Genomic DNA, 16476 nt, shown 5'->3' on the forward strand with positions numbered 1-16476 from the left:
ATCACTTCGAGGTGAACCTTTGACAATGCCAGTAGCCTCTCGTGCTATTAAAGGTTTACCCTCCACCCTCACCGCCACCAGAAATGGATGCTGAATTTTCGACAACGCCAGTCACTCGTGCGGGCAAAATATTAGGGAAGTCGTTAAACAAACATCGGCCGAAGATACTGTGACTGAAGCCAAAAGGCAATGTCCCCTTTTATTTGTTTTGAGGAACATATTAACAATTTCTCCTGGAGTTTCCTCTCTAATGGAATTTTAGCCATCACAAATGTACCAAACCTGCTTGAGAAACGTTAAGTAGGTAGTCATTCTCATTCACAGGACGTTCATTTTAACTGAAGGCATTGGAACATCTCGAAAACTACATATCGGATAAACAAAATTATAATTACGATTTGTTTGTCTCGGTCTCGACACCCCACCCCACCCCGTGCATGGCTTGCGGCGGGGGGGGGTAATATTGAAATCTTCAGTAGGAACCCGTTTTTTTATGCAGGTTAAGATTGTATGGCAAAAGATAAACACGTTTTGTCTGAAGAATTTTCTCCGTTTCGCCACAGATGGCGCCGTAATCTGAGAAATAGAAATGGGTATAGAATCGCAATTTCCGACATGCTACTCACTGGCCCTTCAATATCCAATGGTATGTGGGACCCCACTTTCAAGCTGCGAGGGTAGGACAGGCCAGTATTTCCTAGCTCATAATTGGAAACCTAATTCACGAAGTTGTATTCCTCCACATTTCGAACAGGGGACTACTCGATAGGCACGCCACTGTGGCCGTGTAGCGAACTACGACGTATCATAACAGGCAGTACACTGCGACCGGTGCTCAGGTATCCTGCAAACGAAAAAGAGATAGCCGCTGTAAATGACGCAATACTTGCACTGTGTTTATTGCGTTCACACCTACCCATCACTTGGAGAACAGACTTGCTAATGGACGATGAATGTTGCAACCAAAGAAGAAAAATTTGAAATGATACTAGTTTACGTAGTATGTAGGAAAAATATTGAGACTGCTGTTGCCTTGTATGCTGACCGTTTCCCAGAGATAGCTCGTTCGTTGTTTTGCAAGGACGTGGACGCGTTCATGTCTGATGGCAGCGTGCAGACCGGCGAAAGCAAACGAAGCAAACATGTTACAGGAGAAGCTAATGAAATAGCTGTACTTGCGGAAGTGCACCACAAAACCACAGACAAGCGCCCGGCAATTTCACCGCGATTCAGGTTATGTCCGTAGGCAGTATAGTCACAATACTGCATCGTCGTGTCACCCATACCATGTGTCACTGCATCAAGAATTTCAAGGTGCCGGTTTCCGTAACTGCATGGTATTTTTGTGAATGGGCTCGTCAACAAATGCAAACGCGCCCCACGTTCTTTGCGAGTTACTGTTTTCCGATGTGTCTGCATTCACAAACCATGGTAGCGTTAACCGACACAACATGCATTACTGGAGAGTAGATTAGCCCCACTGGTTACGGAAAGTTGGCCATCAAAGTCCTTGGTCGGTTAACGTATGGTGTGGCATGACGGAGAACAAATCCATTGGCCCGTATTTTATCGACGGCACCTTGAATGGATGCAAATATCGAACGTTTTTGGAACTGGAACTACCGATACTTCTGCAGAGTGTTGCCCTGGACGTTCGACGACGTATTTGGTTTTAGCAAGACGGTTGCCCTGCGCATTAGGTGTTAGACCGTGCCTGCCCATGTCGGTGTATCGGCAGAGGTGATCCTATTAATTGGCCCGCTAGATCGTTTTATTTGACGTCGCCGAATTTCTCTTCGTGGGAATACTTACGAGATAAGGCGTACCAGTAAGTGCCAACAGGCCGTGAAGACATGTTCAACTGTATCAGAAACTCCGGTGCTGATATTCCAACAGATATGTTTCTGTCCTATGTACAGTCATTTGGAAAGCGTATACTAAGTGTGTTGAAGTTGGCGGTACTGCGTTTGAGCACTTACTCTAGTAAGAAAGTTAGAGCAGTTTTCACCTCGAGGCACGGCTATAGCAGCGCGTCGACTAGTTCTCTGATGGATATGTCGGAGGAATAGCATAGGGATGGGGTCCCATCTGCTATTGGATATTCAAGGGCCACTGAGTAGCATGTCGTAAATTACGACTTTATATCCATTTCTATTCCTCAGGTTATAGTGCCATCTGTGGCGAAACGAAGAAAACGCTTCAGACACAACGTATGTAGATTCTGCCGTGGAACCATAGTTTTGAAAGTGGGAGGTCGAGTGTGGTATCACTGGATGTCCCCCTCCGAGATAAAGAAATTGGAATAAGAACTTTTTTTTGATCCTATGCATAGTTTTCGAGATATTTCAAAGTGTTTAGTTAAAATGAACACTCTGTTTTGAAAAGCACTGGACGCAAAATTGAACCCGTGGGATCGCTTTGTGATTTTTTCCATTCACTAAAATTTACTTTTCTCTCAATATTGTTTGACTTATTTAGCAGAATATTTTTTATTCTGTATGTTAAGGGTGACTTTATTTTTTTAAGCCATTAGTTCCTTGAAACTTAAGTTTTTCTAAGAGAATAACATGATCTACACAATCACATACCTTAGAAAAGTCACAAAAGTGAAATCTGGCGCTATTTTAATATTCAAGGCTTGTAATAATTGGTGAGGAAAATGTAAATAGCAAACTTAGGTAACCGCACTGGAATGTAAACTAATGTATTCTAAGTGCTTCTTTTAAATTAAATGTGAGGCTATGTTGAGTAAGGAGATTCGATAGTAATCATTTAAGTCTTTCTTGTTATCTTTCTTACAATGAGGTTTAAAATCCGCATATTTTATTTTCTGGAGACAATGTCTGTGTCGTTGATCGCATGCTCGTATAATAAATGAAATTACTTATCTACTTAGAACAGCTCTTGAGGATTATGTCTGAAAGTCCTTCAGCCTTATAGGAGCTTTTGTTTTTTAGAAGTTTAGTCTTCAGTCCAAAGAGTGGTTTGATCAGCTCTCCATGCTGCTCCACCCTGCCAAGCCTCTTCACCTCCAAGTAACTGCTGCAGCCTACATCCTTCTGAATCTGCTTAGTGTATTCATCTCTCGATCTCTCTCTACGATTTTTACCATCCACGCTGCCCTCCAGTACTAAACTAGTGATCCCTTGATATCTCAGAATGTGTTCTACCTACCGATCCCTTCTTCTAGGTAGTGTCACAAATTTCTCCTCTCCCCATTTGTCTTCAGTACCTCCTCATTACGTGACCTACACAACTAATCTTCAGCATTCTTCTGTAGCACCAAATTTCACAAGCTATTCTATTTTTGTCTAAAAGGTTTATCATCCATGTTTCACTTCTACACTTGGATAATTCCATACAAATTCTTTCAGAAAGGACTTCCAGACATTTAAATCTATACCCGATGTTAGCAAATTTCTCTACTTCGGCCATCACCATTTACTTTGCTTCCCAAACAGTAAAACCCATCTATTACATTAAGTGTATCATTTCCTAATATGATTCACGCAGCATCACCTGATTGAATTCGACTGCATTCCATTATCCTCGTTCTGCTTTTGTTGATGTTCATCTTATTTCGTCCTTTCAAGTCACTGTCTATTCCGTTCAACTGCTCTTCCAAGTCCTTTGCTGTCTCTGACAGAATTACAATGTCGTCGGCAAACATCAAAGTTTTTATTTATTTTCCCTGGACTTTAATTTCTGCTCCAAATTTTTCTTTTGTTTCCTTTGCAGCTTGCTGAATATACCGACTGAGTAACTTTAGGGACCTTTGGAATTTGAAAGAGAATATTCCACTCAAGATTGTCAAAAACTATCTCTAAGTCTACCAATGCTATGAACATAGGTTTGCGTTTCCTTAACCAATTTTGGAAAATGAACAACTCCTCTTTAAAAATCAACACGGATTCCGCAAACAGAGATTCTGCGAAACCCAGCTCGCCCTGTTCCTCCATGCGATCCACAGCTTAGTGGAAGACGGTGCTCAGGCTGATGCCATGTTCCTTGACTTCAGTAAGGCTTTTGACATCAAAAAATACGAGCTTATGGATTATCGGAGCAGACCTGCGATTGGATTCAAGACTTTCTTGCAGATAGAACTAAACACGTCGCTCTTAATGGTACTAAATCGACAGAGGTAAAGGTAATATAAGGAGTGTCACAGGGAAGTGTGAAAGGACCGTTGCTGTTCACAATATATATAAATAATCTAGAAGAAAGCGTGGGATGCTCTTTATGGCTATTAGCAGATGATGCAGTTGTTTACACCAAAGTGGCAACGCTAGAAGATACTAAGAATTTGCAGGACGACCCGGGAGAATTGATGAATGGTGCAGACTCTGGCAGTTGACCCTGCACGTAAATAAATGTAACATATTGTGCGTACATAGGAAAAGAAATCCAGTACTGTACAGCTACACTATCGATGACAAACAGCTAGAGACATCGTATGCCGTAAAATATCTAGGCGTGACTATCCAGAGCGACCTAAAGTGGAATGATCATATAAAACAGATAGTGGGAAAAGCTGGCACAAGACACAGATTCATTTGAAGAATCTTAAGGAAATGTAACTCATCCACGAAAGAAGTGGCTTGTTAGTCGCTTGTTCGCTCGATTCTTGAGTATTGTTCAGCTATCTGGGTTCCCTGACAGATAGGACTGATAGAGGAGATAGGGAAGATCCAGCGAAGAGCGGCGCGTTTCGTCGTGGGATCGTTTAGCTGGCGAGAGAGCGTTACGGGAACGCTAAACAATTCCACTTGCAGACGTTACAAGAGAGACGTTGTGCATCACGGAGGGATTTAATATTGAAATTTTGGGACAGAACTTTTCAGGAGGAGTCAGACAAAATTTTACTTCCCCCACATACGTCTCGCGTATTGACCACGAGGAGAAAATTCGAGAAATTAGAGCCAATGCAAATGCTTACCGATAATCACTCTTCCCTCGCACAATTCGCGAGTGGAACAGGATTGGAGGGATCAGATAGTGGTACCGAAAGTACTCTCCACCACACACCTTTAAGTGGCTTGCGGAGTATGATGTAGATCTTCTCTGAGAAGTCGTAGGGTCAGCACTGCTTCCTGTGTTCCTGCATTTCTCCGGAATTCAAACTGATCTTCCTCAAGTTCGCGTTCTGCCAGTTTTTCCATTCTTCTGTAAATGATTCGAGTTAATATTTTGCAACCTTAACTTATTTAACTGATAGTTCATCAATTTTCACTCTTCTTTCTATGGAATTGGTATTATTATACTCTTCTTGAAGTCTGAGGGTATTTCGCCTGTCTCATACATCTTGCTCACCAGATGGAAGAGTTATCATGGCTGGCTCTCTCAAGGCTATCAGTAGCTGTAAAAGAATGTTGTCTACTTCCGGGGCCTTGTTTCGACTTATGTCTTATAGTGCTTCGTCAAAATTTTCACGCGGTATCATAGACACCTTCTCATATTCTTTTACGTCCTCTTCCATTTCCGTAAGATTGGCCTCAAATACATCTCCCTTGTATAGACACTCTATATATTACTTCCACCTTTCTGCTTTTCCTTCTTTGCTTAGGACTGGGTTTTCCATCTGAGCTCTTGACATTCATTCCAAAGGTCTCTTTAATTTTCCTGTAGGCAGCATCTGTCTTACTCCTGGAGGTACATGTTTCTAGATCCTCACATTTGTCCTCTAACCATTTCTGTTTAGCCATTTTGCGTTTCCTGTTGATCTCACTTTTTAGACGTTTGTATTGCCGTTCGCCTGCTAAATTTATTTCATTTTTATATTCTCTCCATTGATCGATTAAATTCAACATCTCTTGTTTTACCCGAGGATTACTACTAGCCCCGGTCATTTTACCTACTTGACCTCTGCTGCCTTCACTATTTCATCTCTCAGAGCTACCCGTTAATCTTCTACAGTATTCCTCTCCTCTGTTCTTGTCAATCGTTCCCTAATGCTCCCTCTGAAACTTTCTACAACTTCTCGGCCTTTCTGTTTACCAAGGTTTCATCTCCATACATTCCTGTCTTTTTGTAGTTTCTTCAGTTTTAATCTGCAGGTTACAACCAATAAATTGTGGTGGGAATCCACGTCTGCCATTCGATATGTCTTACAATTTCAAAACTGGTTCCGAAATATCGGTCTTACCATTATGTAATCAATCTGAAACCTGGCGTCTCCAGGTTTTTGCTGATACGTTTAGAAAGAGATTGTGAAAAATACCAACAACTTCTGGATTATCAGAACCGTCATTTAGTTTAGTTGCATAGTATCCTTTGACCTGCAGTCTTGCCTTCCACCTTACAATATTTCGCATTGCTTTAATCCTTATATTTGGATTAGTTCCAACAAAAAAATAGATGTTTCTGGACATCTTAATGACCATCATTAAAATTTTTAAGTAATTTTTGACGAATGTGGATAAGACCAGATGTTGAGTATTCTGGCCTTCGTATAAATTTTCCTTTTCTTATCAATAGCTTAGTTGTTTTTATAGACTTTCTGGATAAAGTTTAGGTAAGCCCCTTCCAAATATCGATTTTCATAATAATTTCATTTTAGCGTCCCTTTGCATGTATACTTCACCACATTCCATGTCTTATTTTTATCACATTGCATTCTGGTATCATTATGACCCTCACTGCTCTGTATGAATGTGCCTCAGAGGTGTTACATTGTTGACTTTCATTAGCTATACGTCATGATCAGGTAGCCCATTAGCAGTTGGGTAGGGGCTACACATTAATTATTTCAGTGTGAGAATTTTTTTAAAAAGAAGTAGAAAGTGAGAGACCTGCTATCTCGCTGTACAGAAGTTGGAAAATACACTATCAGACTGAAACAGCAAAATAATTTTTGTCATTTTGAGAGACTGAAGGGTGATCTGTTTAATTGCGAAAAACCATTCAATAGACACGATTGCATGTTGTGTTGCCTGTTGAACGGTTTTTAACTAGGTGGACTCATTAAAGTTTGCAGAACTGAGGCGGAAGTGAATTGCATGGCAAGAGATGAGAAACTGTCATTCTGACCTAAAGAAAAGGATCTTCCTATGTGTAAAGAATATGACATAACCTTCAAAATTCAACACCAACTTAAGATGCCAAAAAATAGGGAATTATTCTGCAAAAGAATACGAAGACCTTTGGAGCAAATGAACAATGGGTCACTTATTTTCTTATGAATCGGTACTTTCCTTATATAGCAAAATAAATGTGTCAAATAAAGTTTTTCCTTCATTTCATCCTCAAATAAATAGAAGACCCACAATTGCAATGCACCATGAGATGTGAGGGATGGATCACAGTTTGGAACGTCAGTGCCTAACTATAACTCAGTATTCCATAATTAGTATCTACTTTGTAAATACATGGAATAAAAACCTGAAATAATAATAGGATTGTGAATCCTGGACAAGTGTTGCGGGAAACTGCGATACTGAAATTAAACTTCATTAAAATTAACGAAAAATTATATTAAATGACAAGAAGCATCCCAAAATTATGAGACTAAAGATTTACCGTCTTGAGCTCGATACAACGATACTATTATCTGACATTACACTGTTGATCACGTTTTTTCAAATTACAGGTACATTTAAGAGAATGTGAGATACTTCGTTCATTTAGTCCTTAGAGGTTTGCCTAAAACTCTTACACCCAGAAACCTACCGTTTTCGAGAAGCGAAGGCTGATACGATATGTCTAAGACAAGCAGTTTATGGATATTCTACAGAGTGGTAAATTTATACTTAGGATGATGGGAAGGGAGAGGTAACGACTGACAGGGGAAGGGAGGAAATAATTTTTCTCTGATACAGTTGTAGACCTATACTGGAAAAGTCTAAAGAAACTGCAGCTGCTATTGTCAGATGCCAACAAACAACAGCCACCCTGAGATGGGGAATACCGAGAGTCTTCTGATCTGGACACAACGGTAGACGTCATAAACGAGAGGCCCCTACGAGAACCGGAGTAACGACTCGCCTCCTTGGGAAATCGATTTTAATTTGTTGATCCGCATCCGGATAAGATTAAGCAGCTCGTTATCTGATGGGACTGCAAGCAGCAGGTATAAATGCGAGGAACCACGGCAGTCTGTCACCGAAATATACTTTGGACGTCATGATCAAGGTGAGTGGTGTTTCACATACGAGACAGAATGCAAACGCTTGGTGTTTTATTGGTATTGTAGTTAAGGTACGTCTAAGGAAAAATTAGGACGCAGGCGATGAATATAGTGCACTACGTCGCACAGAGAGAGAAAATACGAAGGGACGTTCGGGAAATTTTTTCATATCGGCTGCCACAACCACATATACATTAAAAGGCAATTACATTTTCCTCGTTGCCGAAATCAGATGATAGTGTGCTCGTAATGTTGCCCAGATAGGGAATAGAAATTAAAGACAATACGTACTGTTATATTCGAGGGCAGCTGTACGAAAGTAAGTTCCTTGCCTTTAAAATTTCTTTTCGCGAACGTGATAGTTAAAACAAGTGCGAAGAAAATTGTCTCCACAGTAGCGTTAAAAAGTTTAGTAGACTGGGTTTTACGAGTGTCTGTCTCAGACACTGCATTAAAGACCGACTTAAATAAATGTTTGCAAGGAAAAGGCGAATATAGAATTTTGCTAGGGGCAGCACACAAATATTGGAAGGAGGGGGTTTGTATCTATTGTGAATTTATGTGTCACACTGAGTATTGGACGTTGCTAGACAAATATTCTCGTTGTACTCGCATTTGTTGGTCCTATGTGACGTCTTAAGTCTGTCTGCGCAAATACCTGCTTTTTGTTTCAGAACATTGTAGAAATCGTGTATTATAATGTTGAAAGTGCCATACAACGAACAAAAGTTGCGTTTGTATGGAGATGTGGTGGTATGATTAGCGTACGAAAAAACATTTATTCACAAGGGTACTGATTTCCATCGATCATTGAAAACTTGTTAGATGAGCAGTTACATTTGACGCGTTCCTGATTGTGATGACATTTTAATACATGCACATCTGAAAATAGCCATTTTCTTGAAACTGAGCAAAGATAATGAACAGACTTTCTTTTCAAAATAGCCGATCCATGACTTCTTTTCATCTAAGTAGTGTAATAAACTGCGGAATACACGCTATCAGCAACATAAAAGTTTTGTGAACGAATTGAGGCCATTTTTCTGACTAGAGGACCACACGACGTGCCTTTCTTTGACTTTCTTCATACAGAGAGGATTTGTTGGTCGGTGCCTGGAGATTATTTATTTAAAGCAATTCAGATTACCAAGTTTTGGTAAGTACAAAACATTTGCGAGATGTTAACATAGTATCTCTAGGTGAGCGTGTAGTGAAAACGTTTTGTCACCGAAAACTGACAACTGTTTTTAATTTTAATTAAATTTCTTATTATGAAATGGAAATTTCAGTTAATAAGTGCAGAACCATAGTTTGTGAGCAAAAATATCATATTTTATGTGTACTTACTAATCAAATGAAAGTAACATGAAATTTAATACTGAATTGCGAATATTCTTATTGTTAAATGAAAAATATTATAATTTCTAAGTTTTAGCTCTTTAGTTTCTAAAAACACGAAAGTATGTTATTTTTTTAATTTCTTGTCATGCATTTTTGTACTAAATTTTAACTAACTGTAAGTACTTGCAATTTGGCATCATTGCTGACGAAAAATAATACGTTATTTAATATAATTTTGTAGGCTTCCGCGGCTAGAGTCAGTCGACATAAAAGTTTTCAGGGTATGGTACCGCGTCATATTGTATCAAATTACTGCTGGAGAAATCCAACTTTTGGGCCACTGTTGCAGAGGACCCAGACGAAGGCTGCGTTGCCGAAACGTTGGGTTTTCTCCAGCAGTATTTTTATACAATATGACCTGGTGCCATACCACGAAAACTTTTGTGTCGAATACGTTATTTCTATCGGAAAATTGTGATTCGTTATTTCTTAACCAACGTTTCCATTTGTTAATAAATGTGAAAACGCAAGTATAATATATTACCAAGATTTCAACAACTGGCTTTCGAATTACAGGTATCTTGTGCTTAGCGTTCGGCTACTAACGACCACTTTAAAACATTGCAAATGGTCCAAACTTAACAGAGTTCGGAAATCTGACTAGTAAACGGATAGGCGTCTTTTCGAGTCTTGGTTTTCTTTTTAAGAATTCCGTCGTACAGCAAAAGGAAGATGATTTCTAGGCTGACCTCCAGACTAAATAAGTAGGATGAAAAGCGAAAATAGCAGTCCGTAAGTTCTCTTTCCGAAACAGATGTCAGCGAGTCACGAAGAGTGCATCGCACTAGAAGCAGGGTGGCTTCTATATGGGTCTCTGAGTCTCTTAAAATAACGCAGTGTGTTTGGAGTGTGATGTAGATTTGGGGGTCACTTGTGGTCTTGCTTGTGTGTCAGCTGCTGGTTGCTGTCGCGGTTTTGGGCGCCTGCTTGGCTGAGGAGGCGCCGAAACCCAGGGCCGTCTTCAGGTCGTCCTCCGCCGTGGGCGACCCCAGCAACTGGCACGCCACTTTCAGGTCAGTACCAAGGAGTCTCAGTGTCGGCTTATACAGTCCCCTCACTGTTGCGTTATCTTCATCTATCGCAGCCCTCTGATCGTAAGAAGTGTTCTAATGCTTGTCTTCGGATAAGTTTCTCTTCTTTCAGTCTCTGTCCTGGCCCACGCTATATGACTGTATGGCTTGCTGTCGATAGATCTTACGTATCAAGCTGTAGGATCTTGATTGCAGGAAGTCGACAGTCAGCAACCAACTGACTGATCATTGACACTCTGACTACTGATTGCATATAGGCATCCGAAGGTGTTTTGACAAACTGACTGTGTTACATGAGGTACTCTCATTAAAAAGAATAATTAATGTGTTTCTTTAATAAGTACACAACCAAGTCAACAACCAAGTAACTGATTATTGAAACCCCGACTACTTAGTGCATTTGAGAATTTGCGGGAGTTGTGCCAAGTCGATTGTGTTAAATGATGAACGCTCGTTAACAGCAGTAATTAATCTGTTTCTTTAATAAATATAGAACCTTGGAAATGTGTGACAGTATTTCGTGTTCATATGTTCAGCTATTGTGAATCGAGCTGCCAACTGACATTCATGAAGGCAGGTACTGTATATTACATTAAGCATCTCAAGTCTGAACAAAGTTACCACTTCTATGACTGATTGGCAGTGCAAAAAGTGTACCGCCTTCTCGTTTAACATTTATTCACTCTCGTGTTTTGTAACTTTCTTCACTCCTCTACACATGATCTGAATGGCTTATTTCAATAGTGGTAAAAATCCATTACCTACCCTTTTCAGTCTATAATGCTTCTGATATTAATGGTCCAAACAAACAGATAGAAAGGTTCATCTCTAGCAAGAGGCCATATGCCTGAATATTTCTGGTATCTCAACTGCAGATTTTTCAGCGCCCATTTAACTTTAGGACTCTGTATCTCAGAATGAACAAAAATGGACTTGTGCCACTATTGAAATAAGCCCTTCATTTTCTTATAAAAGTCTGGTGTTTCGATTTCAACGTTACCCTGTGGTGAGTCTCTGTTTTCTCGGTTTTCTTTCGTTCAAATTTTTTTTATACCTGTGGTATCCAATGTACCATGCATTTCTTGTCGTTCCCCCTAATATTTCGTTCCAAAAGCTCTTGCCAGCAGTATGACTAATGAATACCTTAAGAGCTTAAGCAGTAGAACAACCTTAAGAGCTTAAGCAGTAGAACATTACTCCTTCTGCAAACTTAATTTCACGGCGTTAAATAAGTCAGTAGCTATACTATGGCCAAAGAAAGTTGGGTGGGGAGAGCGTATTATGTCATCGAAATTAGATTTTGGCACCACAATTCACATCTAATCAAATACCAGATCAGAAAATATCAGCTCACAGTCAACAGGCTGCAATTTTCGTATTTGTAAAACCAATGGAACCCACATATTGATAACGAAAAGGAGGAAAAAAGTAGAAATGACATAAGCAAGAAATGAAAAAAAAGCTCGCCATTCACAGAAATCAAGGAACATTATAAAAGTTACTGCATTGAAATGTATATCTTATACATGAATAAAGCAAACACACCCCCAGTCAAAAAATTAGTAGTATTTGGGATATGTACAAAAAAAATCTATTGAATACGGTTCTTTCAGTTTAGGGAGAAGATCGTTTAGTTCTCTTTCTACTTTCGTTTTGATGTGTTCCAAGGCGTCACATGACAGCACAGTCTGCCTGCTAAGAGAAACAGCTATCACATTTACAATAATTTTTTTTTTATTTCTTCGTCCCAGCTACGACTCTCCAGATGGTACGGTGCGTGAAGAGTCCATGCTTCTCAAGAGAATCGACGACAAGGTAGTGCCAGAAATTAAAGGCCGCTCTTCCTGGGTCGACAAGCAGTCGGAGAAGACAATCGAGCTGACGTACGAAGCTGACGAGCAGGGCTTCCATGCCGAAGGGGAGCACATCCCCAAGCCGGAGCCGCCTGCGGTAAGTGTCCCTGAGGCAGTGTCCCAAGGCAGAACGTGCGTAAATTATTCAGCCTGAGTTTATGGCACATACAACCTGGGCCACTGTCATTTATTCAAAGACTATGCACGTAAAAATATTGAGCACTACAGCTTGTGGCCGGGCATGGATGTGTGTGATGTCCTTAGGTTAGTTAGGTTTAAGTAGTTCCGAGTTCTATGGCACTGATGACCTCAGAAGTTAAGTCCCATAGTGCTCAGAGCCATTTGAACCATTTTTGAAACTACAGTTTGTGAAAATGTTATCACAGCTTAACGGTTTGTTGCAAAAATCATTCAACCCAAACCATATATTTTCCTCTTGCTTACAGTACCTATTAAAGCAATAGATCTCGAAAGGTGTTAATAAATCTGACTTAGTTCTTTGGCATAATTCTTACGATGGGAAAACTAGCATTTTTATTGTAATGTATTCACTAGACACGTGTCATTCTTTTTTACAGGGCCAGGAGGGGTACTTACAGAGTTAATGAATCTCTTCCACACAATGTCATTTTTCTTTTGTTTTCTTCTTTTTTTAAAACAAAAAGATAAAATCGCAGCGTCCCGTCCGGCTGGTGGTGGGTAATGTACAGAGCGGAAGGGAATGAGATAACAGAAGAGGTGGGAGGCGAATATCCTTTCACAAATTTATCTTACTTGGTATCAGTCTTCGGACTGAAGACCATGACAAAAACAGTACTGACCCTATGACTTAGCTTAGGAGGAAGGCTAGAGAATTGGAAACCTGCGTTAAAACTATTTTCAGATTCGGGAAAGTTTTGAACTACGTGGGCTGGACCACACTCTTCTAACATATGAAGGCAGAAAGAATAACATACAGAAGTAAAAAGTTATTTACAACTTGTACAGAAAGCAGACAGCAGTTATACAACTCGAAGGACATGAAAGAGACTACTCTACCCTCGATGTTATTAGATCTGCGTATTGAACGAGCAATACAGAAACCAAGCAGAAATTTGGAAGTTTAGAAGAAGGAGGAAACTTAGAAGTTTGAGTATTATATAGTAATTCTATGGGAGACTAAAAAGTGGTTGGAAGATCAATTGAACGAAATGGATAGTGCCCTGATAAGAGAGTGCAAGTCAAACGTCAAAAAAAAAACAAAAAAACAAAGGATTATATTCGATTTTAATCAGACGATTCTGGGGGAATTACATTAGGAAACGAGACACTAATATTAATCTATGGGTTTCATATTTGGGTGGCCAAAATAAAGAGGATATTTACACTGGTTGACTAAGCAGGAAAAAAAATTCTGAAAAAGGCGACAATGTTAACATCTAATTTAAATTCGAGTGTTAATAAGTCTTTTCTGAAGATATTTATTTCGAGTGTATGGTTCAGAAGAGAAAGAAAGAAGCTTCTGAAATGTGGTGCTGCCGAAGAAAGGCACTTTATGAAGCATCAAGGAAATGTCTGCTTGGTAACAGAAGGGAATGTGGGGAACAAAATTGTAGAGTAACAACAAGGCCCGAGTACAGATTGAAATGGATCTAGGTTGCAGTAGTTATACGGAGATGAAGCGGTCTTCCCAGGAAAAACTAGCGTGAAAGCAGCATGATTCCATTCTTCGGACTGAAGACCACGTAACAACAACAATCTGAAGACGTTCCATCTTTCATTTAACCGTTTCCGCTGTTGTGAACATGCAGGTTACAGCATTATATGAGAAAAACTTCGTGTCGTTCAATAATGAAATTTTGAACTCGTGTAACTTTAAGTTGTTTGCACATTACTCGCTAATTAGTTGGTTATTAACTTATGTAGTCACACCAGTGACATAAGAAATTTTTGTCACTCTTGTATTGCTATGTTTTAATCAAGCTAGAGACACTTTCCCCCCTTCTGGCCCCATCCTCCACTCACCTCTACAAGCGCTGGTGGCGGTCTATTGCAGGTGCCAGTCCCGGTGGAGTCTGGAAAACGGACGGTGATCGCGGTAGAGCCGCACGTGGCTCCTCCGTCGAAGGTTCCTCTGCCACCGCCACCCCCGCCGTCTTCGCCAGCCAGGAAGAACGTCGGTCACAGGTTCATCGAGTGAACGACTGTAGCAGCAGCCAGTTGGCTCATATCACAGTAGGCGTCTTCGGGACAGGTCCTGCAGCTGTACAGGGCAAGGTACGCAGTCCCAGAGGACGTCAAACGGCGACGGCAATGACGCGCGACGACAGCGGACTACGGCCTTTACCTCAGATGCCATAGAGTAACAGTAATTACTGTGTATTAGCAAGCAATTGACGAGATGTACAGAGCAACAGATTTGGGGTCAGAGCCGTTCGTTGCAGATGTACATTACTTCTCTATAAGCAATAAAGCCTGTTTCACACAACAAGGAGAGCAACATGTGAATGAACCTCGCCTCTACCATTAAAGCCTATTTTTTTTTCCACAGCAACAGTCATCTACATGATAATATAACCTCAAGTGTGTCTCAAGGAACATTTTTCCAGGAAAACAGTGACAGATTAATATTATAATTTATTTACTAAACGCAGTCTTGGTCGCATTTAAGATGACAATTTTTATCTTAAGATGACCGGTTTCGATCTTGTAAAGAGATCACCATGACTACTGTAGTGTTCTTCACGCCAGCACGGCCGGACCTGCTCCACGCCAACAATTTCCACTGTCATCAAGGACTGTAGCTCTGATGATGATGTCTTTAGGAAATCGAAACTGGTTATGTTAAGATAAAAATTAACAACTTAAAGGCGACCACGATTGTGTTTACTAAATAGGGTACCATATGTGTCTGTTCCAAGTGTCCCCGTGGCTCTACCTGGCGTCATTGTGAATATGTTCCTATTAGAAGCAGTTACAGATACATACAGGAGGGTGTACAGAACTCTGGAAGAAGCTGCACGTCACTGTCTTTCGTTGCCTGAACATTAAGCATTTCCCTTTCGCTCAACTAAACGGTGCCAGAGCGTATTACCCTGCATTAATTAGTAGGATAAATCATTTGTTCATATCTAGTTTACGTAAATAAGAAGACTAGACGAACTACGATCACAACATACCTTTACACTGAACCATCAGAAGTGAAGAAATACGATATTTATACACCCGCTTTTCTTCTCCTCAATTATGTTATCTTGTTGTTCGCACCATCGTCTAAAATATCGTGCAACGGATACAGCGTTTATAATGAATAGGATCGATATATTCTCGTGTTTGGCTAAGGTACTCGTAGTTGTTCCACTGAAACGTGATGAGATTAAATTAGACTCTTAGAGACAAGAGCCATGACTACAATTCCATTTCAGTTCACTCAAAAACATTTACTGATTTAATGAAATTAACGTTTTGTGTGAATAACACTACATATTTGGACAGAGAGAGAGAGAGAGAGTCAGAGAGAGACAAATGACTTGGATCTATAGTACAATCAATATTTATTAAAAATAGTATTGGTTGCAATTTTATTTTTTTATTTTTCAACTACGCGTATTGCCTTATTTAGGCATCTTCAGGTTATCTACATAGAAAACAGAGAACAAATACATCTTTATTTGGTATTTCTTACAAGGATCCTTTAGACAGTGTAGCCAAAGGGCATCGTCGAATACATCAGGCCAACATTGTCAGCGTCAAAATCAGTAAAAACTTTTCTAGATGGACGCGGGTGACTCCAAGACCTGCATAACGCGTTCCCGTTCACAGGACTCCCTACTGTGAACGGGAAGGCGTTATGCAGCTCTTGGAGTCACTTACAGGCCATCTATAACTTAATTTAAAAACACATATATTAATACAGAGAATTCCCCCTACAGTAATTAAAAGTTAAAATTACAAATCTTACAAAAAGTAAAAAAAAAATAATCTGAAGCTCATTGAACAGATCTGTTTCCTTTAGCCAGTTGTTTGGGAGTAATAACTGCTGCCTTATTTTATGATGGAAATTTTGGGCTTATAGCCGTGATCTCTTAAG

The 16476-nt window shown here is 40.0% G+C and overlaps 1 protein-coding gene across 1 annotated transcript; it reads left to right on the top strand.

Moving 5' to 3' along the window:
- The first annotated feature begins 8067 nt into the window (after positions 1 to 8067).
- Positions 8068 to 14877, top strand: LOC126284755 (larval cuticle protein 65Ab1-like). The gene is made up of 4 exons (XM_049983900.1): positions 8068 to 8127; positions 10418 to 10536; positions 12306 to 12504; positions 14443 to 14877. The coding sequence occupies exons 1-4, from the start codon at positions 8119 to 8121 to the stop codon at positions 14584 to 14586; spliced, it is 471 nt and encodes a 156-aa protein (XP_049839857.1). The 5' UTR covers positions 8068 to 8118; the 3' UTR covers positions 14587 to 14877.
- Positions 14878 to 16476: the final 1599 nt, after the last annotated feature.

This window comes from Schistocerca gregaria, chromosome 8 (genome assembly GCF_023897955.1).
Source record: "Schistocerca gregaria isolate iqSchGreg1 chromosome 8, iqSchGreg1.2, whole genome shotgun sequence".
Taxonomy (NCBI): Eukaryota; Metazoa; Arthropoda; class Insecta; order Orthoptera; family Acrididae; genus Schistocerca; species Schistocerca gregaria.

Excerpts from the sequence above, each read along its gene's own strand:
- LOC126284755 (XM_049983900.1), top strand. Across the intron at positions 10,537-12,305 it reads AACTGGCACGCCACTTTCAG|CTACGACTCTCCAGATGGTA; the intron begins GTCAGTACCAAG and ends TCTTCGTCCCAG. Across the intron at positions 12,505-14,442 it reads CCAAGCCGGAGCCGCCTGCG|GTGCCAGTCCCGGTGGAGTC; the intron begins GTAAGTGTCCCT and ends GGTCTATTGCAG.